Raw genomic sequence first — 27,734 nt, forward strand, 5'->3', positions numbered from 1 at the left:
AATAAACTCAGAGCTTCTTCACATCCTTATCTTGGTTTGAGCATTGTGACTGGCTGCAGTGCTATAGAGTACGTGCTTAAGTTTCTGTTGTGGTGGTGGCTTTCTTCCCTGGTTTATGTAATACCCTGTTCTCTCTCATTGTTAACACAGAGGCAAAAGCCCTTCTGCACCAATGAATTTAAGAGTCTCAAATACTAGAATCACCAAAACTTGTGATTTGTTTTTTAAGGCTAATCCTGCATCTATTGAGAAGATTTCCATCTCAGCAGCACTTTTTTTAAAAAAAAATATATACACAAAATGAATGGCCATAGAAGTGAAAGACGTTCAGCATTCTGATCTGTTTACTTCTGAGCATTTCTTTACAAGAAGCTTAACGCAGTAGTACATCAGAGGAAGTGGAGATCGGTGTAACCTCTCCCATATGGGTGCTCTGTGGAAAATGTTTTCTAGAATGTGAGTGAAATGGAAGCTTATTAGAACATAATCGTAGGGAGCATTCTCGTGGTTTATTAATAAAAGTCATGTTAAATATGTATGCAAATAGCCATTTAAATAACCACCTTAAAGTGTAGGACTAGAATATCTTAAATATTGTTTTCTGGCTTAAACTCACGAGAGGCTTTCCAACAATATTAAACTGTTTCTGATGATTATAGATTGTTCAGGGCACAACTATACATTTTTCTGTGCAAAAGAACAGTGTCCAGGTTTTTTATTCTTTGGAACTGTTGTCTGCTACAAGGATGCAAAATAGCTGAAGAAAACAATCTACCCAATTTTGTCATTGTTAAGAGTGATTGTTTATGACTTGAAACATTTGTTTGATAAGCTGTCTTCCATTTTCCATATTCCTTGGGTGTCATATATTGTCTTTACATAATTTGTGATGAGTTATACCAAAGAATCAAATGAAGTTTAAGGCAGATAAATATTTGTTAGTGTTCGGAATGTTTGTCTAGACAGCCTTAGGGTATAAGGTGAACTTTCTTAAGTTTCTCTGCATAAAGATGGAATTCAGGCTATTTCTGTTGTCAGACATTTAATTTTGAACAGGAATAAAGGCTTTATGATGCGATTGTAGCTCAGGAGAATTTAAATTGCAGTATAAATTACCTGCCGTGGGTCTATCTACATACTAGTTTGTGATATGTATCCTTTGTTTTTTGCTCATCGTTCTATGTCATCATCTTTTATGGATTACTGCAGAAATCAAGACTAGCTTGACTTTTACATCTTGTTTTCATCCTGGTGAGGATTTGTAGCTCTAGTGTTTTACTAAATAAAATCAATTGAATAAATAAATTGTCTCATTTAGATGAGTCATACTTTGGCGCACCTAGACTAACTTTACTGAGTAGTTATTTTTTACTCTTTTAGTGGGATTTATCTAAAAATGAGGTAAAATAAGAACTAGTTGCCATTGAAACTGGCAAAAAAAAAAATCTTCCTTAAAATGTATTGCAATTCTGATGCTATCTGAAGATAGTGTCAGGTCCCACCGTTTAAGGGCTCAGTCCCATAAGAGTGCCCCTCCCCACCTTCGGCCAGCGGGACTTCAGCAAGTCCAGGTTGTCACCTGTGCTTCTGACCAACGAACTGGCCGGAGATCAGAGGTCCCCCCACAACCCACTCCTCGGGTTTGATTAATTTGCTAGTGTGGCTCACAGAGCTCCAGAAAATATTTTACTTACTAGATTACAGGTTTATTACAGAAGGATATAACTCAGGAACAGCCAGATGGAAGAGCTACACGGGCAGGTCTGTGGGAAGAGGTGCAAGCTTAACATGCTCTCTCCCAGGACATCCGTGTGTTCACTGACTTGGAAGCTCGCAGAACCCAGTAGTTCAGGGCTTTTTATGGAAGCTTCATTACATGGGCATGATTGAATCATTGGCCTAGGGTGATTTGAACGCAATCTCTAGTCTTTCTGTCCTTTCCTGGGAGTGGGACTAAAAGTTCCAACCCTCAAATCATCTGGTTGGTTCCTCTGGCAACCATCTCCCATTCTTAGGTGACTTAGGGTTTTCAAAAAGTCACCTCATTATTATAAATTCAGGTGTGGTTGAAAGGGGCTTGTTATGAATGAGACACCCATTTCACCTTTATGCTCTGAAGCTGTTTCAGGAACTGAGGGCAAAGACCAAATATTATAACAAAAGATGATCCCATTCCTCTTCCCGTTAGGAAATTCCCAGTCTTAGGACTATTTCATAGGAACCTGGACAGAAGACCAAAATATGTATATATTATAAATCATAATATCACATGTTCAGTGTGAAAAATATCAAAAGCCCTTCTTTTTTGGGTATAATTTGAGTGTTTTAAGTGTATGTTTTTCTGTAGATACTGTCTTTATCTTTCTCCTTAAAGATTTGTACCTTTGTGATTTTTTTTCCCTTCCTATTTGTATTGCTTGTCATTCACTGTCTGTGGCTTCACAATTCAATACAGAATTGTGTATTGTCCTAGTACCATTTTTGAAATCCCAGCTGGAAGCTCTGAAAAACATTCTGACAAAGGAAGACTGAATTGTGACTTAAGGCCAACAATAAGCTACAGGAAGAAAGAAGTTAAGAAATTAATATTATTTCAGATATATGTCTGTATCCTTAGTCCTTCAGAGAATTGTTGAAACCAAGAATTAAAAGTCATCTCTTTTCTTTTCAACACAATTAGAAGTGTAAAACATTCTACTTGCTTGTGATTCTATTATTTTAAATTTTTGTGTGAAATTTTCATAGACTTATTTACCACCTACCATCTTTCAGGTTCTCAGCTCTCACAAACAAGTATTTTCTTCAGCATATCTAACCCAAGGAAAATTTATTTTAATTTTTATGTTTATCACATAGTTTAAAACTTTTTTAAAAAAGCTTAAAGGGTTCTAATAACCTGAACTCTCTGTCTTATTTCCTACTTCCCTCAAGCAACCATATTTAAACTTTTAACTTTTTATTCTGGAGTTTATCGAAATGTTTTCTAAATAAATCCCTTATGCTATTTTTAATGTTTTAAATATCTATTTATTTCTTACAATGAAGATGATGATTTAGGTGTCTTATCTCTCATGCCCACATCTTACTAAAATTTTAGTTAAATTTCAATAGACTGTTTACAGTATGCTGATGTAGATTCTTTACAAGTTATGATTTATAGTGTATTGTGATTACATTTCCCTTTTTTATACATTTTTTTCCTTTGTGTCTCTGGAGTTAATTGTTTCAATTTTTACTGTTCTTTATAACTACAGTTGAGTCATCTCCAAATTCTGAAAGAACTGTAAATCTTCTCTCAGTACTTTCAAAAACATCATGTACTCGTCTCGGTTTCATTTTTTTCTTAGTGGTGTGTCTTCTGGAACCCTCACTTTTCCTCTGGTCTGAATTGATTGCTCTGCAAGACTATTGCGCACCGTTTGTCTTGGGACTCCTTCATCTGTTAATAAATAACAGATCCCGTTTCCTTGATTTCATGTCATCTTTATTGGTTTATTCCTTTCTTTTCATGAAGCACATTCATTCTCCAGGAGCCTTAACAGTATAGTCAACAGACCCTCCTGCACAACGTAAGAGTTCGTTCTATAGCATTCTTGGAAACAATCCAGTAGGAGGAAAGGATGACACAAAGTGCCAGTGTCCTGCTAAGTAAGGAGGAGAGTTGACGCCCCTATTTAGTATAACCACTAGGTCCTAGAGCTGCATGAGGGTTCCTGGGATGTTTTAGAAGCTACACACTACTGAGGCTGTAGGCTGTCAATTCCGTGGACATACATGATGCCTGTGAATTTGGACACTAGTACACTGAGCACCGGGCTGCCAGGGTATGTACATCTGTGGAGGATTCCAGCAAATACCAGTTTAGCTGGAATAGTATTAGTTTTGTTTACTCTGTCTACAGAGTTACATTTTCATATGTATTTCCTTAGGTTAGTTAATAGTTGAGCTTTAAAATGATAATATGACTTCCCTGTGGTTTAAAACATTGTAGAAATGAAATATATAACAATAGAAAGAGGAAGTGGGGAGGGTTAATGGAGTTCACTTGTTAAGGTCTTGGTTTGTTTGGAATGTGGCTGAGGTAGACTGTAATAAGTTAACGATGTATATTATAATTTGCAGGGTAAGCACCAAAAGAATAACAGAAAAATGTATAACAAACTAATACAAGAGATAAAATGGAATATTAAAAATAGAAAAGAAACAAGAAAAGAATAAAGGAATAAAGAAAACATGGGACAAAAGAAACACATCTTCCAGCACAGCACTCAAGATGAAAGTAAAAACATTGGAAAAGATAATACCATGAAAATACTAACCAAAAGAAAGATGTAAAGCTATGTTAATATCACGATAAGGCAAGAAGTATTACTAAAGATAAAGAATGATATTTCATAATGCTAAATGGTTCTCTAAATAGGAAGGCATGACAATCCTAAATAACCCTCGCTTGTTGCTTGGTTTGCTAACCATTCATATGTGTGGTCTTTGCGTCTTTTCTTTTGACCAGTGTTATCATTTGATGTCATTTTTCACTGCCAGGGATATTTCTGTAGTCTGTGAGGAAAGAGTTGTTCCTTTGTCTCTCTGACTGGGCTAATGTTCATGTTCAACATACTCTGGGCATTGTAAACAATTGCATGGGGTACCACTCGAGAGAACAAAACCCCAGACTTACAATTATTTCATTTAGTGTTGTAGTTATTTTTAATGTAATTATTGTCCTTTTAAAAATGCCAAGTATGAGAAATAAAATTTAGATGAGGACTAAAGTTGATTATATTGTAAAGGATTATTTTTTAACATTGTGTTATTATGAGTAACAAGTTAGTGTGAAGAACAAATCAAAAAGGAGCAGCTAGTTGTTAATTTATAAGGATTCTTGGCACCAAGCCAAATTTTTTTGGTACTAGGTCTTGAAAGCTCTGCAGTGATGTGTCATTGTCAAAACTCTTCATTTCTATCTGGAGAGAATGTTCTATTATTTAGAGAATATTTCATCTTTCTGGAAAAAGGCATCTGTTGGTTGATCTCCATGCCTAAATGCAAGAAAAGGAAAGAGTGAGTTAAGGAAACAAAAGTGCCAAAGCAGGGGGCATACTTGGAAATAGAAATATGGTTAGTTTAATTTTTGTAAAAATTGTGGTAAAATACACATAACATAAAATTTACCGTTTAACCATATTTAAATGTACAAATTTATTGTTAAGTATATTCACTGTTGTGAAACAGATCTCCAGACTTTTTCATCTTGCAGATCTGAAATTCTGTACCCATTAAAAATCTTTCCTTTTCCCCGCTCCCTCCAGCCACTGGTAACCATCATTCTACTTGCTGTTTCCATGAGTTTGACTACCCTAGTTACCTCATATAAGTGGAATCTTACAGTATTTGTCTTTTTTCTGACTGGCATAATGTCCTCAAGATTCGTCCGTTTTGTAGCAAGGATTTCCTTCCTTTTTATGACTGAATAATATTCCCTTGTATGTTTGTATACCACATGTTGTTTATCCATTCATCTATTGATGGATACTGGGTTTGCTTCCACCTATTGTGAATAGTGCTGCTACGAATATGGGTGTGCAAATACCTCTTTGAGACCCTGCTTTCAATTCTTTTGGAAATAAACCTAAAGTGGGATTGCTGGATCATATGGTACTTCTATTTTTAATTTTAAGAAAAACTACCACACCATTTTCCCACAGCATTTGTACCATTTTGCAATCCCATCAACAGTATGCAAGGATTGCAACTTCTCCATATCCCTGCCAACACTTGTTTTCTGCGTTTTTAAAGTAGCCATCCTATTGGGTATGAGGTGATACCGCGTTGTGATTTTCATTTGCATTCCTCTCATGATTAGTGATGTCGAGCATCCTTCCCTATTGTTTGTTGATCATTTATACATCATCTTTGGAGAAATGTCTCTTTGAGTCCTTTGCCCGTTTTAAAAATGGTTGGTTTTTGTTGTTGAATTGTAGTTGCTCCATATATATTTTGGACATTAACCCCTTATCAGATACATGATTTGCAAATATTTTCTTCCATTAGGTTGCCTTGTTGGTCCTTTACCATACTGATCTGTGTAGTAAACTGTGTCCTTTGCCACACTGTTTTGATGACTGTAGCTATGTACTCATAATATATTTTGAAATCAGGAAGTGTGATTCCTCCAACTAGTTCTTTTTCAAAATTGTCTTGGCTACTTGGAGTCCCTTGAGATTCCATATGAATTTCAGGATGAATTTCTATTTTTGCAAAAAGTGCTGTTGGAATTTTAATAGGGAGTTTGTTGAATCTCTGGAATACTTTGAATGGTATGGACATGTTAATATTAAGTCCTCCAACCCATGAACACAGGATATCTTTCCTTTTACTTGTCTGTTCTTTAATTTCTTTCAGCAATGTTTTGTAGTTTTCAGTGTACAAGTATTTCTGCTTGGTTAGGTTTATCCTTAATATTTTATTGTTTTTGATGCTATTTTAAGTGGAATTATTTTCTTAATTTCCTTTTTGGGTAATTCATTGTTTTTAATCCACGCAAGTCTTTTGATTGAGGAATTAAATACATTTATATTTTTTAAAACATTTCTTTTTTAGAGCTATTTCAGGTTTACAGCAAATTTGAGAGGAAGGTACAGAGAATTCCCATATACTACCTGCCCCAACACATGTGTAGCCTCCCCCGTTATCATCATCCCCCACCAGAGTGCTGAATTTGTTTCAGTTGATGAACCTACGATGACACATCATAATCACCCAAAGTCCATTATTTACATTAGTGTTGTACATTCTGTGGGTTTAGACAAATGTATAATGACGTGTCCACCATTGTAGTATCCTTCAGCGTGTTTCACTGCCCTAAGAATCCTGGATGCTCTGCTTATTCATCCCTCCCCCCTATACCCAGTCCGTGGCAACCACTGATCTTTTTACTGTCTTCATTGTTTTGCCTTTTCCAGAATGTCGTATGGTTAGAATTGTACAGTATTCAGCCTTTTCACATTGGCTTATTTTACTTAATAATGCGCATGTATGGTTCCTCCGTGTGTCTTCATAGCGTGATAGCTCATTTCATTTTAACGCTGAATAATATTTTATTGTTTGGATATCCACATTTTATCCATTATCCAAATGCTGTTCACTTACTGAACAACATTTTGGTTGCTTCCAAATTTTGGCAATTATGAATAAAGCTGTTGGATGCATCTGTATTCAGGTTTTTTTGTTAATTATTTCTGTGTATCTTATAGCTTTTTTTGTTCCTCCTTTTTTTTCTCTCACTGCTTTCCTTTGTGTTTTCTTGATATTTTGGTAGTGCTATGTTTTGAAATACTTTTTACTTCCTTTACTGTATGAGGTTGGACAATTCAGTTTGCGAACTTGTTGCAATGCTGTTGCTAACCCTTTTTTTGATATCAGAGGGATTATTCATTATGAATTTGTACCAACTGGACAAACAGTTAGCCAAGTTTTATTATTTGGAAGTGCTGAAAAGGCTGTGTGAAAAAGTTAGACCTGAATTTTTTGGCAACAATTCATGGCTCTTGCATCATGACTATACACCAGCTCACACGGCACTGCCTGTGAGGGAGCTTTTAGCCAGTAAACAAATAACTGTGTTGGAACACCTTTCCTGCCCTCCTTATCTGGACCCAATGACTTCTTTCTTTACCCAAAAATAAAGGAAATATTGAAAAGAAGACATTTTGATGACATTCAGGACATCAAGGGTAATATGATGACAGCTCTGATGGCCATTCCAGAAAAAGAGTTCCAAAATTGCTTTGAAGGGTGGTCTGGGCACTGGCGTCGGTGCATAGCTTCCCAAGGGGAGTACTTGGACGGTGACCGTAGTGACATTCAGCAATGAGGTATGAGCACTTTTTGTAGGTCGAGTTCGCGAACTTAATTGTGTGACCTCATATAGTCTGTACTCTCTTTGTGGTTACTTCCCTGTCCACACTGGCCTCCCCCACTGCTGCAGCATGAGTGGGTGCACCAAAGTCACACAGTTTCCTGCTCCTTTCCCTGGAATGCGGTCTTGAGTTTACAGTGTCCCAGGTGCTGTAGCTTCTCAACTGTTCTGAGTTTTCACAGTGGTATTCTGGTCTAGATATTGTTGTTCACTCTGTCAACGTGGGAGAAGAATGGCCTGTATTTTCCTAATCTGCCATTTTACTGATGTCACTCTCCCTAGTATCCTTTCATAAGATGTAGGTAAAAGGGAATCATAGATGTAATACTGTTTTTAAATTTTTTTTAAAAAAGATTTTATTGGGGAAGGGGAACAGGACTTTATTGGGGAACAGTGTGTACCTCCAGGCCTTTTTTCCAAGTCAAGTTGTTGTCCTTTCAATCTTAGTTGTGGATGGTGCTGTTCAGCTTCAAGTTGTTGCCCTTTCAGTCTTGGTTGTGGAAGGTACAGCTCAGCTCCAGGTCCAGTTGCCGTTTTTAGTTGCAGGGGCGCTGCCCACCATCCCTTGTGGGACTCGAGGAATTGAACTGGCAACCTTGTGGTTGAGAGCCCACTGGCTCATGTGGGAATTGAACCGGCAGCCTTCGGAATTAGGAGCATGGAGCTCTAACCGCCTGAGCCACCGGGCCAGCCCTAGGTGTAATATTTTGAACTTCAGTGAGACATTTAGTTTTGTTCTTTGGTGAGGTTCATGTCTACAGAGAAAATGAAATCTAAAGTTGTGATAGCCCAATGTTAGAGTTTACGTAATATTTTATATTGGAATAAATAAATAAGGTAATAGAATAGTTACATATCAATCCTATCAGGTGAGACCATGTTTTCTTTTAAGGTTTTCGGGCATTTCTCAAATATTTATTAAATGTCTACTATGTGTAAGGTACTAGGCAATTGGGATACACAAAGTATAAGATGTAATCCTCCAAGGTACTCATTTATAATTTGATCAAAGACAACCTTAATGCATAAAAAACTGAAAAACAGTACAGGACCTAATAGCAAATGCAGAAGTATAAGACCTATCAGTATGAGTTAAACAGAAATAGAAATGACAGTGAACTGAAGTGGACGAGGCGGGCTTCTAAAATAAGTGAATTTGGGCTAGACCTTGAGTGGGCAGTAGGATCATATCTTAGTATCCTGAAAAAAAAAAATCACACATCCCAAAGTAGACATGTACAGATAGTATTGTTTGTACTAGCAAATATGTAGAAATAATCTTAATAGTCAGTAAGAAAATGGCAAAATCTGTTCTACCTATACCGTGGAATACTGTGCAACAATTAAATAGTGGAGATCCATATGTACTGACAAAATTTTCTAAACAAATTGTTGAAATTTTTTAAAAAGGGTATCTTAGTTTATTTGGGCTTCTACAACAAAATACCATAGCCTGGGTAGTTTATAAAGAGCAGAATTTATTTCTCACAGCTCTGGAGGCTGGAAGTCTGAGATCAGGGTGCCAGCGTGGTTGGGTGAGGGCTCTCCTTGGGGCTGGCTGTAGAGTTCTCCTTGTATCCTCACATGGAAAGAGATAGGGGGTTCTGTGGGTTCTCTTTAACCAAGAGCACTAATCCCATCACAGTGGGCTTTAGGATTTCAACATACAAATTTTGGGAGGACACAAACATTCAAACCATAACAAAAGTTTTAAATAATTTGTATATGAGTTGGGTTAGAAAGCAAAGCAAGCTAGCCTACAGATAATACTGCATACTTTTATAAGTAAATAATACATAAATCCTTGGTAAAGGAAGGATAAACTGGTAACAGGTGGTTACAGTAATTAAGCAGTCATAAATTACTTATATAATTAAAAATAAAAATCTCAAATGAAAATTTATCAAAACACTTGTAGTGGTTACTTCTGTATGGTGATGTTATTAACAAATTTTCTTATTTATATTTTACTGTATTTTCTAAGTTTTTATAGGAAATATTTTATTGGAAAATGTTAAGTTATAAGGAGTCATTTATAAATGGGAGATAAATAACTGACAAATAGTAAAATTAATTCCTTCAAAATGACATAGAAGAACAGGTAGAATTTAATTAGGTGGAAAGATCAAGGCGTTTTGGGGGATGGGAGATGGTTGAGGGAGAGAGAAGGAAATCCAAAATGTCTTAGGAACTTAAAGTTGTATAGAGCCATCAAGCCACTGCCTTATATTTTAAGTGATTCATTCAATAACGATTTAAGGGCCTCGTAAGTAGGTGCCAGAATACCACTATGGGCATATTAGGTCCCCGTCCTTAAGGAACATATGTTTTGATGAGGGGGACGCAGACAAGGAAAAGCAATCCAGTACGGTAAGGAAGAGTCAGTTGGTACAGTGGAGAAAGGAATTGGTGAGGGTTGATAGAGAAGGTTTTCCTGAAGGAACAGAAGTCTAAGCTGAGATTTGGAGTTAAGTTGAAAGTAGTGTAAGAGGGAAAGCAGGGACCAGCACATGAAACACCTTGTCAATTATTTTAAGGACTTGATTTTCTAGTGTTTAAATATTTTGTATATTACATTAGTTGTTAGGCACTTAGTAGGCATGAAATAAACTCTGTCCCCATCTCTCTTCTCCCTTTTCTTCTCTCCCATGTATGTATTCACTGCAGGTGATGGATGGCATGCGTTTTTTTGGAGGAAATTAATTCAAACCCTAAAACATTGCTGGTATAAAAGGAGGCAACCTTAATTTAGCATATTTCAAAGAGTCATGTCCAGTTTACCAAAATAAAAATGTTATTTGACATAATTGGCTGCTGTTTAAATCAGCCATCACGATGAGTTAGTTATGGAATTGAATACGATCAAGTATTCAAATTATTTGATCATCAACAACTGTGAACTTCTTACTACTTAATAAATTATACTACTTTCAGGGTTATTTGTATTGACAGTGGCTTGGAGTTTTGTAAATAACTACACAAGTTACTTCATCTTAGGTAGATAAAATGTGGTATCTGTTGTGGGATTCCCAAAAGAAATTTGTTTCTGCAAGACAGAAATCTCATATCATTTAAGGGGCCTGAATTGCCACAGGGAATCCTGAAACTGGCAGCACTATTTACGAAACTTTTTGAAAATAGATTTCCTCCCTCTTTGTTTTGAAGGTAGACAAGAATGAAAAAAGAATCATAACTTCTGTAAAGAGAGAATTTATCACATTATTATTTATAAATGATGGGCTATTCCAATTTGGGCAGTTTAAAGAAAAATAGTTAACAAACAGGTGAAATTTAGAAAGGAGGAATGAATGAATTTTGTTACAATCTACATTCCCATTCCACAAGCAAAATAATATTCTGAACACTCCAGGCTTGTAAGATGTTGCCTTATAACATGCGTTAGCGTGGGAAAACAATTTTACTTACCACTTGATTCACACCTCTGTGTCTTTAATTTGTGTTTTTTTCCACTGCATGGAATGCCTTTCCCCTTTTTTTGTTCATTTGCAGTATTCCTATTCGACTTTAAAGACTCCAATTGTAAGACTTTTCTTCTACCCCAGAAAGTTCATCACTCCCTCCTTTGTGCCGCTGCTGTCCCCGCTATGATAGCACTTGCCACATTATATTATCACTGCTATTATAGCATTTGCCACATTTATGACAATTGTTTTAAGTTTTCTATTTCCTTACTAGATTGTGATGTCCTTACATAAGGGAAATGTATCATTCCATGTCAAGTGTCTGGTGTCATAAATGCTTGTTTAGCATGAATGAAAAGGGGCTTTCTGAAATGACATGGTATTGCATAATGAAAGCCTATTAAAGGTTAAAGGCTTGTAGTTTTGTGGATTGGTAGCTGGCACTGCGCAGTTATTTCTGGGTTATCACAGAAAGCTGGTTAAAACACACAGTGGTGTTTGAATAATAAGATTTATTTAATATAACTCTTAGAAGACTGGATATCACAGAGATAAAGGAGGAACTGTAAACATATTACTACTTCAGATGTGCCAGGCTGTAGGAAACTCACTCATAACTTAAAGTATAAAAGTTCATGTTTTTAAAATGGGATAATTACTCAGCTTACAGAAAAAATTGCTACCTGAGTATCTTAAGTAGTGTTCTTTTTTAGAGCATTTTAGATTATGAAAAATAGGAAGAAGCATGATGTAATAGAAAGAAAAAGCAATGTAGTGAAATCTGGGTATTTGGGGTTCTAGTCCTGACTCTAATACCAACTCTGTGATTTGGAGCAAGTTTGAAAACCTCTTTGAACTTTATTTTCTTCTCTGTAAAAATGTAGTTTGTGGTACATGATATTCAATAATATAAAACTTTAATATCAACTTATTTTAAAAATGTGTTTATAGAGAATTTTAAGAATGAAGCTGGTGCAAAGGGAGTTTTGAATATAGAAACCATCTAAATTGGGATGATTGTTTAAATTTTATAAGTATTCATCTAAGGTATTTGTGGTATATTTTTTTAGTGACAAAACAAACCAGAAAACAGATCAGAGTTTTGTAAAACAAACAAACATGTATATGTTTATACATGTTCAGGAAAACATACAGTAAGATAAAATATTACTGTTATCTCTAGTGTGGGGTTATATATGATGGGTAAAACAAAGAGAATAAAATAACATTTTCTTTTTTTTCCCCTACATGATGAAGAAAAACTTAAAAGACCATTTCATAAAGGCCCTTTGTGGCTTTGGAAATAGATTATTATTTTACATACAAGTAAAGAAAATGTGTTGGGGAATGGGGCCAACATGTCAAAGACAGGATTTTTTTTCTGATTCCCAGTTTTACTAAGAACTGTTAACCTATGGTGGAAACAAGACAAGACCGCTTAGTGATTGATGTTCAGCTCTTAGTTATAATAGGGGCACAGTTCTTAATGTGGGGTCTACGGATGAGCTTTAGGGGAATCCATGAATGGTCTGAAATTGTATAAAAAATACTGTGTATGTCTGTTCATTTCATGTATGTCACTCCAGTGACTGAGTCCATAGCTTTTAACAGATTCACGAAGAGTGCAAGAAAGGATTGAGAATTCCCTGGACAGTTTTTGTTTGTCTCCACATAGAGTATAAGATGTGGATTTTCAGTCACAGACTACTGAAAATGACATTGTTTATTTGGGTCCTAGAGTAATAAGGGAATGATTATAGAGCTGTTAATTTTTCTCTAGTTATGCGTTTCTATCTTTTCTGCTATTCTTTTGTAACCTTTGATTTTGATCTCCTATTTTCATCCAAAAATCTGTCAGACTCCTCAAAACAGAGTAAAGTGGATCATTTCAGTTTTTTAGTTTTTTATCAAGGAATGAATTTCAATCATGCACTCAGATGATTTTTAACAAGTTTTGTATCATTTAAACAATTAGAGTTTTATTTTTATTTTAATAGACAAAAATGAGTTCCATCCTTTTAAGTTCCATCCTTTTGATGACACTGTCCTTTTAATCCATGTCTTTTTTTATGTATATCTGGAACTTTGAAGATTTATGATTGATATTTAATGTGTACCCTGGTCTGTAGACGTGACATTTTTTTCTAATTCCTTTTATCATCCTCTCCTTTTTTGGGGGGTGATGTGGGATTAGAAGTAATTTTACAACAATGATCTGGGATTCTTGTTGCTTATATCAGAAATACCTCATGTTTATCTTTAAAGACAGTATGTCTTTCTATAAGGAATTTCATTATTTCCACTGACATGTTGTCATTAATTCTTCCTGTATTCTCAGGAAAAGTTTTCTGAGTACTTGGTTTCATTCTGTGTAGGAGAAAACTGGAGGTATTGGTACTCTTACCATTTAAAAAACAAAGAAAGCACAGAATTCAGGTTCTCAGTCAACCTACTTTTCACCTGGAATTAAGTTTCGATCAGTTAATTTAAATATTAGGTTACATTGCATAGTCTGAACCTAGATTGAAGGAGTCTTCACTTTCAGTCATAGTTGTTGATCTAAAAGTTTTTTTAGCTTAAGAATTTCACAAAGAGTTCGATTAAATATGTTCCATCATTTTTCATTTAAGGTTTTTGGAATAAAAATTTTATATGTACATTTTGGTTAGAGTAATTTTTTACCTTGGCATTTTGTTGTTTATTTGAATTTGGTATATCTTTTCTACTCTTCCCTAAGGTAGTGTGAAGTGTGTGTGTGTGTGTGTGTGTGTCATTTTAAGTGAATTGTTAAAAATTGTACATCATATTTGGTGATAATTGAAAACCAGTAATATGTGATATTAGCATAGTTGAGAATAACCGTTGCATAAAGACCTATTTTTTTCTTTTTAAATTCCCTTTTCACTTTTCTTGCCTGGTAAAAAGAATTAGTAACACTATATGGTTCACTCATATTATGAGAGAAGATTCCTGCTTTACTTATCTGAACAGTTGGGCTATTAATACAGATTTCAGAGGGTTACTTGAGAAATCACTGGGATAATAGATGTGAAATGCTTAACACAGAGACTGCACATAGTAGGATCATCCCACCAAAGGCTGTATGCAGCGTAAAACGTGTAACCGTGCTTACATGGAATTGAGAATCACTGGAGCAGGGAAAGATTAATAAATGCCAACAACTACTGCCCTGGTCAGTTATTAAACTCATTCAGAAGTAGTGGACAATTCAGAGAGGAGCATGTAGAGTAGCAAGTTTCATTAAATGAAGCTTTGTCCTTATATTGGTTGTCTGGAAACAGAATCAAATAGATAGGAAGAAACTGGCAAATGATAGCAAAGTATTTTTTATCTTTGGAATTGCCCTCGTATTGCCATTTTTCATAACCTCTTTACCTGCATTAATTTACTCTAAGTTGTTCCTTTTGTTTTGTGTGTAGATTTTTAAAAATTACATTGTTCTAATGAGTGAGGGCGATCACCCCAGGAGGCAGCTTTAATTTGTCGAACTTCCTAACGAAGTTGAAGTCACCCTCAGAGCTCGCCTCTGCACCTGACATTCCTTCCCAGGGCGGGACCCCACCCTGTGAATAAGAGGAAAGGCTTGGCCAATGACGGGAGACAAAGCCGGACAGCTGCCGAGCTCGGTTGGGAGGAGTTTTTCCTTCTCTGAGCGGAGCTGGTACAGTCGGGGGCTTTTTGCCACGTCTCTTTATTCCCACCATCTCCCCCAGTGTGTTACCTGAGGTGGAGGTTGAGAAGGGGTGTTACAATTTGCAGGGGACCCTCTTCCCTGGGAGGAATTGTTGCGAGTGTCAGTTTTCTACCGGAGGCAGCAGCTTTCTGACCCCGGCGCGCCACCTCTCCTCCCACACAGACCAGAACATCAGGTTTGTCGTCCCAGAGTCTCAGGTGGCACCACCGCGGCATCCTGGGCTCATGGTGTGGTGGGAAGGGAAGGGGTGGTCCTTCTGTCTGGACCCCTCACGGCTGACTCACAGGAAGTGCTAGCAGCGCTTGGCACTGGGCGAAGCCGCTCCAGGATTCAGCCCCTCCCAGCCGCGGTCCACCCGCCCGCTCCAGCTTAGGCTTTGCAGTAGCTCCCGATAGAACAATGAAGTGGTTCCAAGTTGGCTAAGACTCCCCGGGAAATTCTTTGGACTTCTGTGACAGTCTTCAAAATGTTTTGCCACCGACTTTTCCAAGAGGCTGTTTTTTAAAAACCCTGCCCCTTCGTGGATTGCTTTGTCTGAAGATTACTCAGGGTGACCATGGTCCAGCGCTTTAGCCTGAGGAGGCAGCTATCCAAGGTGGGTAGCGTTGAGTAGCCCTGTGTGTGTGTTTAGGGAAAACTCTCCCTCGCTTTGGCATGGCTTCCTTTTTCTCTAGCACTGTTCTGTCAAGCCTGCCTTCCTCTAGCGCTAAGGAGGGGTTGGGGGAGGAAGCGCTGCCTTTTGTTCTTTTCTCTGACAGACACAAAGGTTTAAGGCTGACTGCCCTGGCAACCCCAGATTTTGTTCCCTTAAAACTAGAGCTGTCATCTGTGAATATGGAGAAAGTTGTAGTTTGCTTCTCAGATACAATTTCCAGAGGGTGTGCATGAAAGAGAGAATAGTGGGTAAAAAGTGCATATTTAATTAGCAGTTAATCTAGCAGCTTGTTGACCAAGATGAGAAAACCTTGTTGGTCTGTGGAATCAGTGCTTTCATACAAAATTTAGTATTAAACTGGAGAAAACTACCTTAAATAGTTCAATCAGCAAGACCCGCATGAAAATGTTAAAATGAGCGATCGTGTTAAGAAACTCGCATACTTAATGAAGGAGTGTGTAGAAAGCAGTAACCAGAGGCTCAAATAAATTTTTACAGAGTTCTGTTTGATAAACAGGTTTCCTGTGTATAGCTTTGGTGGGAAAGTTCTTTTAATCTAAGAAAATCATACATAAATTTCTTAAAAAAGAGCAAAGCCCCTTTTGAACAGGGGCTGCTGATTTTATGAATCAGTCCTGGCAGTGGCCAGCTTTCTCTTGACCACCCGGTCTTTGAGCTCTCTTTTTAGCAAGTGCAGAAACTAGTTTGGAAAGAGGTGTGCTGAGAATTGAGCTTGATTTCAAAAACCAGTTTGTTCTTTGAAAGCTCTTTTAAAAATATAGCAGTTGGTGGTTAAATTGTGTCACAGTTCATTCCCTGCAGACAGTAGCTTAAACAAATAGTAAATCAGTAGGCATTCTTCATTTCCTTGATTGTTAGAATTGTTAAATCTTAAAATGTGTTATTATCAGAAGGCCTTTATTTAGTTCCTCATAGGTGACCTCAGTGTAGAAAGTGTGTATTCAAGCAAAAATGAACAAAGCTCTTGCCTCCATCTCCATGTCAAATTTCATCTTTTATCTTGGGTCTCCAAGCTTAACAGGAACTTCTTAGGTGTATTCAAATAAAGCTCCCTTGCTTTCCTTCTTCCTTTTCCAGGTGGGGAGGGAAGGTGATAGGAAGCCCCCAAATTTCTCCTAAACAATAAAAAATCATTTTTGTTTCTACTTCAACAACCTCTAGTTCATGTATTTTTAAATATGTAGTACATTTCAAAAGCAGAAGATGTGTGGCTTGTTAGGGCAGTGACATTTCTACACAAGATTATCTAAAACAGTTGAGAGCCAGGTGATAATTTTCTAAATAGAAAAGAACTGCATTCTAGGTATTTTGCTACCAATATTTCTCTCCCAATTATTTTTTTAACTTAAACTACTCTTCGCTACATGTATGACTTAAACTACATACATGCTTAGAAAGGCACATACATAGAAAAGGCACTTTGGGGGGACTTAGAAGCACATCTTCTCTATAACATAAAGAAATAAAAGGAACATTATAAAAACACTCAAAGACGTAACCTCTTTTAATTTCTAATGTCCTTCCTTCATTTTAACGTGGTTTCTGGGTACTATACTAGATGGTCAGGATCTAATCTAAGGAAATTTGTTTTCTATCAAATGCCCTTAATTTAGTATCTGTTTCAGTAATGAATTGAAAAAATAATATTCTTAATTGTTTCAGTCGGTATGGCCCTAAATATGGAGAAGCTGAATAGTTATGTCCGTAAGTTTTTTTTTTTAATTGCATTGAATGCACGGTCTCTATTCTGTTCTTTTCAGCTAAATCCATGTTAACCTGAGAACAGAGGACCTGTGTCGTACCCTAATGTATGGTATTTCTGACACACGTTGAACACTTCAAGTGAAATGGGTATTTTGTAGGTCAAGAACAGTTGAGCAATGGCAGTTTTAAGTATTTAGTAACAAGTATTTTTGCAAATAAATAATCTTCCACAAGAGTGAGCTTGAGATCTCGTATTTCAAACAATTGCCTATTTTGACAAAAAGAAGTACTCGTGATCATCTTTAAATTCTGTTGGAAAATTTCTGAAACTATTTATAAGCGTTTCCAGTGATTTTAGACCTAGTATCTAATTTAGATGCTTTTTATCCTGAGTTTGATACAGTCATGTTTACTTGCACTGGATATTTTCCTTAGAATATTCAAATGATTCTTCTAGGCTAATGGATGTTCACATTTGAACTAAGTGAAAAGGAGGAAGAAAATTAAGAAATAGATGAAGTAAAAATTTTCATTTTTTTAGAGAGAAACGCTTATTCTCTTTGACAAGATCCTAGTTACCTGACTCCCAGAGAAGTTCTCTGTTTTCCTTGCCATTTTAGATTATTTACTTCCTATATTTTCTCACATGTGACTTCAGAAATATTAACTAAGGAAAGCTTTTTTTCCCTGCCCTAACTAAGTGCTCTGCATGAGCCAGCCAAAATAGTCTGAAACCTGACAATGTGGACATTTCATTTAATTTTCTTAATGATCCTTTAAGTTAGGTGGTATTGGCTTCATTTTGTCATTAAAGAAACTGGTTCAGAGGAGTTAAGTCTTTTGCCCAAGATCAGCAGGAGACTGATCTTTGGACCAAGAGTCAGGTCCAAACTTAGGTCTAACTCTAAATCCATTTTGTGTCCCCACACCAACTGCCTCTATAAACTTTTGATGTGTCAGTCATTCTACTATCATGGTCTCTGATATTGCTCCATATGTTTATCCATGCTTATAGAAAACAGTATAGTAAATAACTTTGGTAACTTCCTTTGAACAGCCCTTTACCAGAGAGCTGAAATTAGTATCTAATAGAGTTTAAATTTATCAGTAAAATTTAATGTTTCCCACAGTTAAAGTTGTTTTCTTTGGCCAGAGAATCGTCAGTTGGAATAAGATGACTGATTTAATAAAGCCATATTACATTTAGTTGAAGATTAACTGCATGCATTTATATGAAACTTGAAACTGTACTGCCTTTTAAAATTTTTCTGTTAGGAGAAAAATTTATTCTTGAGTTTCTATAATAATTTTTAAGGGATGGAATACAATGAGTTAGACATTCAGAAAGTCTTGTCTTGACTCACTCCAGCTCTACCCGCACCACACACATTTTTTAAATGGGTAATAGGAAGTCCGTTTTTTCCTTCTTTTCCAGGAACTTTAGTTTTTTAGAAGGTATGATTAAAAACTGAGGAGTCTTTGAAAAATGGTTTTAAGATTGATTATTTCATTAAAATATTATACCCTTTTATTTTACTTTTGAATGGTAATCATTTCCATTGTTCAAAAATTAAAAATTACCGAACTGAAATCTTGCTTCCAACCATGTGTTTTCAGTTAGTTCATATCCTTCCCTCCGTAGGTAACCAGTTTCTTGTTTATCCTTCCATTGTTGGTTTACATATGTGTAAGAAAATGTGAACATATATTTTGACCTTTTTGAAACGAAAGATAAGTGCTATACAGGTTGCTCTCAGGAAATAGCTTGAACTTTAATTTTCCAGGTAGGCATCTGAATAGTATCTCAGTTTGGGGTTCACATTTTCATGGGAGGCTTACTTTCTTTAGGATAGCCACACAATCCAGTTTCTATAAAAGATAATTAACAGCAAATCAATGATGACTTGATTCTTTTTCAGTCATCCACATTTTCTTTCCTACTCAGTTTTGCTATATTAAAATGTTTCATATGGTGGAAAAAAATAATAGAAGATAAAAATCATGCCCATATGTCCTGGGTTGGCCTGTGAAGAGATTAATGTCCAAAAAATAGGAGTTGTGGTTTTTTTCCCCCAGTTCTGTTTATTTATTTAAATCATTTAATCCAGACTTGTAGAGCAGTTGAAAACATTTTTATCTAAAACTATTATTCTTGCATAACCTTTATACAATGTAAGGCAAGGCTGCTTCCGTCGCTTGGGTCAGCCCACCTCATGTCTTGGAGAGTACTCTCTTTTACTGGTAAACTTCTTCATGTCCTATGCTGCACACACACACGCACACACACGCACACACTATTCTTGCCCTTTCTACGTTTGATAGTGTCCTGTTATTTGGTAGCAGGTTGGTATCAGCTTAAGAAACTTGAGATTTAGAGAAGTGTTCATCATAATTTGAATTCTTAATATAAACTGTTATTTTTTCAAAAGTAGTTTCCTTTGAATTTCTACCTGATTTCTTTTGGATTTGTGACCTGTGATAATATACATGACCGATTTGATCTTTTTGTGAATATATTCATATTTGTAAGAGGAATAGGGATCTCTCATTTCCATCTTAAGTAAATTAAATAGGGTCTTTTTAAAGTGTTTTGATGGCTACAATGGTAAATTTTATGTATATTTTACCACAATTTTTAAAAAGCATTTTGAACCCTCTTAATGATAAGTATTATATGGGTACAGGGAAGTGCTACTCTATGTAATTAATTCAAATACATAGGCAAGGGAGTCAGTACTGGATGGATTCTTCTAAGTAATAAAAATGTATACATCTCTTTTTTCATGCTGTTTTTATTTCATTAATTTTCTCTAAGTTACCTCAGACATTGACTTGCTTCATATTTGGAAATGCAATGTTTTATATTTCTATTTTGCTAGCAGTTAAATGTTATATCTTCCAGTCAATCATTAACCCACTTTTAGGAGGCTTAAATCATGTAGTGGTGTCATCAGCATTATAGGATCATTGTGACGTGTCACATAACCAAAATAGGGAGACTGCCGATGCTCTGATGTTACATGAAATGAGACCCTGAGTAAGATCAAATTCCATACATTGTAGGTGTGGTGAGAATAGGTAAGGAAGGACTAGAGAATGGCATTCCTACTCAAATTTATTGGCAATAATAGGTTAAAATAGAGAAACTAATTTAGAAATATGTGTCTTACCACTGAAATATTTTTGTGATATGGATGCCAGCTTACATTTTAAAAATAGCAATATTGACTAGATCTGAGCGAGTGGAATGTGCTACTGAGAAGATACTTAAATCTCCTTGGAAGTGTGGTTGCCTTTTGGTTTTTGAAGTACACAACTATCATTTGTTTTGATTTGAGCATCATTTTCTTGAGAGAGATGATTTTATTAAATGATTCAATTAGATGATTCTTTGAAGTTGAAATATGTTTACCAAGGGCTGTTAGTTTTGAAGATTAATGAACTTACATATTTGAAAGTGCCTTGAACACTATAAAGCACTATATTAATTTAAGAATTTGAGGTGATGGTATTTTCATTATTCTGTCATTCTGTAAGTATTTTTGGAAAAAAAGTGATTGTGTTTTGAAACTGTACTTTGAAACACACACGTTCCCCCACCCCCCACCCCTTTTTTATATACATAGGCTACCTTTGCATAGGTAAAAGTGACTGCCTCTGGGAAGAGGACGTGGGAGACTTGGTGTGGGGGTGGGAGGGAGACTTGCTTTTGAAAACTATTTACCATGTATGTACACTTTCTTAAATAATAGCCCTCGTCAGATATGTTAAAGTTCACAGTGTAGAAGTAAATTTCAGGCTCATTATTCTTCGGTGGAAACTACTGCCAATAGTTGACTTAAAGGTTGATGATTGAAAGATGATATTCTTCTGAGCTTGGTATTTTAATCGCAGTCACCCTTGTTATTTACAGATTGAGGATAACCTTTTTGTGTAACACGTGAGTTTGTAGTGTAGAATTACCAACACTTTAAAAATTCTTTAAAATGAACCTCTTTGGAGCAAGCTAATAATACTACTTTGAAAGCACATTTTGGGAATGGTGTATAAAGGCAGGAACACATTTCACTTGTTATAGTTATACATGTAAGCTGCATGTAATACTTCATATGAAACATTCTGATTTACTTTTAATCATTTTGGCCTACATGAGGAAATGAAACTAATTTGCTCCTTTGGACACCCTAGGTTTAATTAGGACTTAACCTCTGCTGTATACTTGGACCTGTGACAGAATTCTGCAAAACATGTTGAGTAAGAAGAAAACAATGCAAATGGAACTTGCCTGTGGTAGCACAGGACATCTCCATTAAATCTCAATCTGTTCCATCAAATATTTTGTGAGAAGCAGATAATTTTGTCTATCTTTATTGGAAATTTAATGTTTGAGAAGAATCCATCTTAAAGCCAGCAATATCTAAAATCCAGAGGTAGTACATACAATAAACATTTATTTCATAGATTTCCTTTTCATTTAATAAAATTTATCTCAAAGGTGTATTGTCACTGAAGAAAGTAAGTAAACCATGCTGGCTGTGTGACTTTGGATAAGTAATTTGACCTCTCTGAAGCTTTCTCTGCATCTGAAAGGTGTTATCTAGGATCCCTTTGAAATGTAAAATTATGCAATGGTCTGTTTGGGTCCAGGTTATAGTATTAAGAAAAATTACTTTAGATAACAAAACACCAGAGAAAACTTCCCATTTTATACCCGGAGGGATCTCATTTTAAGCAGTGTTCTGAGCATAAGTAAATAAATATGTTCTAATGGATAGGCGTAGAGTTTGGTTCCTAGCCAGCTCTGGATATTTCAAATTTGAGAATAGCAAGTAAACTTAGTGAGTTAAGTCATACACTTACGCGTTAGAGTCCAGGCACTGAGAAGATAAACCTTTCTCTTACCTCCTCCTTTTCAGTAGAAAATTTGAAATTTCTTTATGAAAACACATTCCTCTCAATGGAAATTTATACACAACAAATTTTTCTTCATGTGATGGTGTATTGGAACTCAAGTCCATTTTCTTAGACAAAAAAAAAAAACTAGAGGAAAAGTTCATCATAACTGGGGAGACAAGACATGTGAAAAACTAAAACTTTTCAGTTTTATGAAATTAATAATAAGTTATATGCATTTCGTAGAGGGAATTGACTCTTTTGAACCTGAGATAGACTTGAAAAGCCATGTAGAGAAGTGGGATTTTAGTGGGACCTAGAGGATTTGGATCAGTGGTTCTCAACTTTCCCTTCCCCTGATATCCCCAACATACTTCAAGAATGTGACTTAAGCTCAAGGTAGAAGTAATTTGGGGAGGTGATTTGAAAAATCCCTCACTAGTCTGCTACATACTCCTGGAGGAAACCCTTCCTTTGCAAATCATTGAGGTAGATGGAGGACAGGAGGAAAGTATTCAGGAAGGGGGCAGGATCACCAGATAGGATTTTGTTGAGAGGGAGAGAGAGGCATGGCACATTCAATATCTGTTATTTTCAGGGAATTCTAACATGAACATCCTTTCAAAAATCTAATGTAAGAGTTAGCTTATATTTTCTATGGGGAAATTTAACTGGGTAATTGGGTTCCCAAATTAAATTTCTTAGCTTCTGTGGAGTGAATAGAGGGGTAAATCCAGGAAATGTTCTTCTAGATAATATATGTGGATTGTTTTAATATTACTGTTTAGTATATGAAATTTTGACTGCAAGTCTTAACATACTCGTCTAACATTTTTTCTCTGTCTTCTAATTATTTGAAGGTAGACAATGAAATGATTCAAACAACACTTGAGTGTAACTGTCCATTCTCTTTTTGGAGTCGTATATGCTGAGACTTAGGTTGGTCTCAGTTACAAATTCTCTTTGGATACAATCGGAAATTTGACCCAGTGTAGTCTATTCAGTATCTAGTGGTGAATGATTATTTGAGTTTTGTATCTTATGAAATGATGTTGTCGATCACTTATTCAGATAACACCCAGCTATTGGGACTTCAGGATTTTTAGAGCATACGATATAAATTGTATGTATACTCTCACTTGGAGAGAAGTTGGAACATAGTGAATGTAGATAGTATTAGGTTGGTGTAAAAGTAATTGCAGTTTAAAAAATTCTTTTAACCTTTAAAACCGCAATTACTTTTGCACCAACCTAATAGATTGTGTATAAAGATAGATACCTACTTCATTTCTTACTATTACCAATTGAGCTGTACCCCTTTCTTGCTGTTTTTCAAATGCACCACAGTTTTGCTCAGGTCTTTTGTACTTGTTCTTCCTTTTGCCCATAAGGCTTTTATTCCAAATATCTGCATGGAATGCTCTCATATATCCTTGAGGTCTCAGCTCAGAGGTCACCTTTTCATCAAGGCTTTGACTGACTGTTTTCTTTAAAATAGCGAAACCACTCACTGCACACACACACACACTTTCCCCCAGCATTCCTTATTTCCCTTCTCATTTCTTTTCTTTGTACCCTCCAGTATGTTTATCACCATCTAATACACTATATATTTTTCTTACTTTTTTGTCCCTCCCACCCACCCTGTGTAAACCTTATGATAAGAGTGTTTATCTGTTTTGTTAACTTCTATATCCAGGAACAGTGTCTGGTACCTGATAAGTGCTAAATAAATATTTGTTTCATGAATGAATTTGAGTATAAAGAATGATAAAAAAATGGCTAGTCTCCTTTTCTACTTTCTTCCATCTGTTCCCATACTACTGCTACCATCCCCACCTCAGTCTGCTTCTATTCTAATCCAGCCTCCCTTCTGCTGCAGAGTAATTTCTTGTCCGATAAAACTTGCCACTCAATAGACAACAAATAAATATTTGTTTAATCTCTGCTAACATTATCTTCTGTGCCAGTTATCAGACAAGTCTGAAAATCAGAAATGACAATAAATCGGCAGCCTCATTCTGGTTCTTGAATTATAGGTATCCACATTTCTAAAATCATCTTTTTGATGTAATAAGAAAAGCCCAGAAGGAGAAACCCAGAGTTTTTCTAGTTCGTGTGATTTTAGACAAATATTCTCTCTGTGCTTCAGTTCCTGAATCTTAAAATGGCATAATGATATTTACCTTACTTATCTCATAGAAACAAGTAAACAATGAATGTGAATACATTTGGAATGGTATTTAAAACTCTTAAATATAAGGTAATGTCCCAGACCACATTTTACAACTATCAAGTACTTTTAAATAGTCAAGGCCACTAAAGTGATTTTCAGTCCTTTTTTTCCTGTTTGGATGCATATTGGAAAGTAGAGCTCCCACCCCAATAAATAAAGCTCTGTGTCAAGGGATGATAGCCTACCACCTTTAATGGTACTGTATTATGTGAAAACAATAATCACACAAAAAATGCGAGAGCTGTAGTAACTATTGGAGAGTTTTCTGTGTTCTGACTGTATTTTTTGTAGACTTTTTGAGATGTAGGAAATTGTTCCTCTATTGATTTTGTCATTTAGACTCCTACATAAATAAACATTATTACTTAGAAACATCTTAATGAAATTTCCTTTTTCTGTTATTCAGTGAGAAAATACATTTAGATATTTAGGGAATATGGAGACTCTTAGGGATCTAACATCTTTCAGAATCTTGCTAAACTGAGAAAAAGGACTCATACTTCATTCACCTGAAGAGAGTAGTGACACAGTACTGTCACCAGGTTTGACAAACATAACCTAGCTGTTAGGATAACAAAAACGCATTTGTGTTTGACTTGGTAAAGTTTTGAATATATATAGTGGCTTTAAGAGCCGCCTTGCCTATTTTTCAAGTTGAGGGAAAGCGCAAAAGGCTGCTATAAAAATAGCTTATCTTAAGGGACAGTCTCAATGGAATTCCCCATTCTGGTTTCTAAATTAGCTGCGTGTTTAAACAACTTTTTGTCTGCTACTATTTAAGTTGTTAGGATTTAAGTTGTTAGGAATAGTGCTTTAGCTGATAAATGGAAGCTGTTTCTACCACTAGCTTCCAAATATTTCCTGTGTCTACCCTCAAATAAAACAACAAAAAGGAAATAACATACCACAACTCATACGACAAACAAATGGTATTCAGCAACCACCTGAAAAGTCATGGAAGAGATAATGGCACACGTGCCCAAGAGATGCCCCTCTCCCTTTTTTCCAATTTCTTCTACTCCAGTAAAAGTAGTTCCCCTTAAAAGAAGTAAGCAGTGAGAGAGACTGTTACTTTTTGAGTACCACCACTCTAACTCTACAGCTTCGACGGCTTGAAAATATAGACCTTTGGTATTGTTGTTGCTAATTTCACCTGTGCTGCTCCCCTGCCTGTGCTTTGCCAAAGTCTCCAGTGTCCTCTATCGCTAAATCCAATGCTGAGTTCTTAGTTCTTGATTTTCAGCAACATTTGGCATGTTAGTCACTGTATCCTCAGTGAACACTTTCTGTACTTGCCTCTCAGGATACCACACTCAGGGGTTTCCCACCACTTCACTAGTCACTTAATCTTTCCTGATCTTTAATTAATATTGCAGTAGCCTAAGCTCAGTCCAATTTACTACTTTCTTGGTGATTTCATCCAGTGTTACGGTGTTAAATACCATCTATATGTTGACAGTTCTCAAATACATGTTCCCAGTCCTAATCTTTCTTTGAACTCTAGACCTGTATATTCCGCTGCCTATTTGATATCTCCGTTAGGCTGTCTAATAGACACTTCAAATCTCATAAGTCCAAAACTAAGTTTCTGATATCCTTTCTCCTCCCTGGTTCTCTAGGTGTTCCCCGCTCGGTTAAAGGGACTTCCATCCTTTGAGTCATCCTTGATGCCTCTTTCTACTCCCAATATACCAGCAGATCCTCTTGTCCACTTTTAAATATATCTGAAATTTGCCTGTTTCTGATCTCTGCTACCATCCTTGTTCACCTGGAATACTACATCACCCTCCTACCTAGTCTCCCAGCACCCACTCTTGCCCCACCAGAGTTTATGCTTATCACAAAAGACAGAGTGATACTGTTGAAACTGAAACCAATGATGCCATTCCTATGATCAAACCTGGAGTCTTCCTTTTCTGCTCACTTTTACATGGGCTTTAGGGCTCTACACAATCTGTGTCTCCGTGAACTTTTCTGACCTCATATTCTGTTCTCCCCTTTGCTGATTGTCCTCCAGCCGTACTGGCTGCCTTGCTATTCCTGTAACATACCAAGCATATTCCTCCCTCAGAACCTTTGCCCTCTGCCTGGGCTGCTCTTCTTCCAAATGCTTCTTTCATTTGCTCATTGCTTTCAAGCCTTTGCTTAAATGTCATCTTCTCAGTGAGACCTTCGCTGTGCACTCTAAAATATAAAATTACAGTATGGTTTTATGATTTTTTATCCCCAGCATTTATTACCTTCTAATATCCTATAACTCTAATATACTATATAGTTTACTAATTTATTTTGTCTGTTGCTCCTTTCCCCCACCCCAAGAAAGTAAACCCTTGGAGAGTTTTTGTTTGTTTATTAATGTATCCCCAGAACCTAGAATACAGTGGATGCTTAGTTCCTGTTTATTGAATATGTGAATGAATCATTTATCTGAAAAAAAATGCAAGGAAGGAGTTATCCCGAATTAAGAACACAGTATTCCATGGAACATTGTATTTTGTTATCAAACAGGAAATTTAGTATTTAAGTATTTTGAAGTGCTTTCCTCATTTCCCTTGTATGTAGTAATAACAACAACAAAACCGTAATCTTTTGCCCAGTTGTTATTGTTAGCTTTTTTATAAATAATAAATCCCTGGAGATTTCTTATTGCTATCAAGAAAAATCAAAGTTATTCACATCTCTCATTCAGTTGATCCTATAAAGTAGGACAAAGGTTATTGTCCCAGTTTGTAGAGATATAAAATAACATTCCAGTGTTTCTTATAACTCTTTGATTTTAGTTAAATTCAGTGGACATTAACACTGTTTTGATAGTAAATGCCCAATTCCTTAAGTAGCTTAAATTTCAGTTGGGAAGACAAAGCACAAAAGAAGCCAAAACTAAGTTCTATTTAATTGTGTCCAAATGTAGGCCATATGCTGGTGCTCAGAGAACTTGTAAGATAGATGGACAGAGAGCTAGTGAAGGGAGAGGAAACAAAGAATCAGTCCAAAACTGTTTGTGTCCTTTGCTGCAGTGTACCTGAAACCTGGAAGTGTCTCACACATTGTTTATCGAATGAATGAATGTAATAATGGGAGCATAGTGCGCTACGAGATCAGTGAAAGCAGCTTGGCCAACACGGTATGTGTTGTTGGCAAAGAAAATAGACGAAGTAGTTTGACGAAGC

The 27,734-nt window shown here is 36.1% G+C and overlaps 1 protein-coding gene across 14 annotated transcripts in view; it reads left to right on the forward strand.

Moving 5' to 3' along the window:
* The window catches only part of TMCC1 (transmembrane and coiled-coil domain family 1), a 177,216-nt gene that overhangs the window by 58,776 nt on the left and 90,706 nt on the right, over positions 1-27,734 (forward strand). Inside the window, exon 1 of one of the 14 annotated variants that reach the window (XM_019746865.3) lies at positions 15,017-15,650. The exons of the other annotated variants lie outside the window; for them this stretch is intronic. Within the exon in view, the coding sequence (XP_019602424.1) occupies positions 15,612-15,650 (39 nt within the window). The 5' untranslated portion in view covers positions 15,017-15,611. Of the gene's footprint in view, positions 1-15,016; positions 15,651-27,734 lie in introns of those variants that run through there. 14 annotated transcript variants of the gene reach the window in all.

This window comes from Rhinolophus sinicus, chromosome 5, assembly GCF_057876585.1.
Source record: "Rhinolophus sinicus isolate RSI-liver-muscle chromosome 5, RSI-T2T, whole genome shotgun sequence".
Lineage (NCBI taxonomy): Eukaryota > Metazoa > Chordata > Mammalia > Chiroptera > Rhinolophidae > Rhinolophus > Rhinolophus sinicus.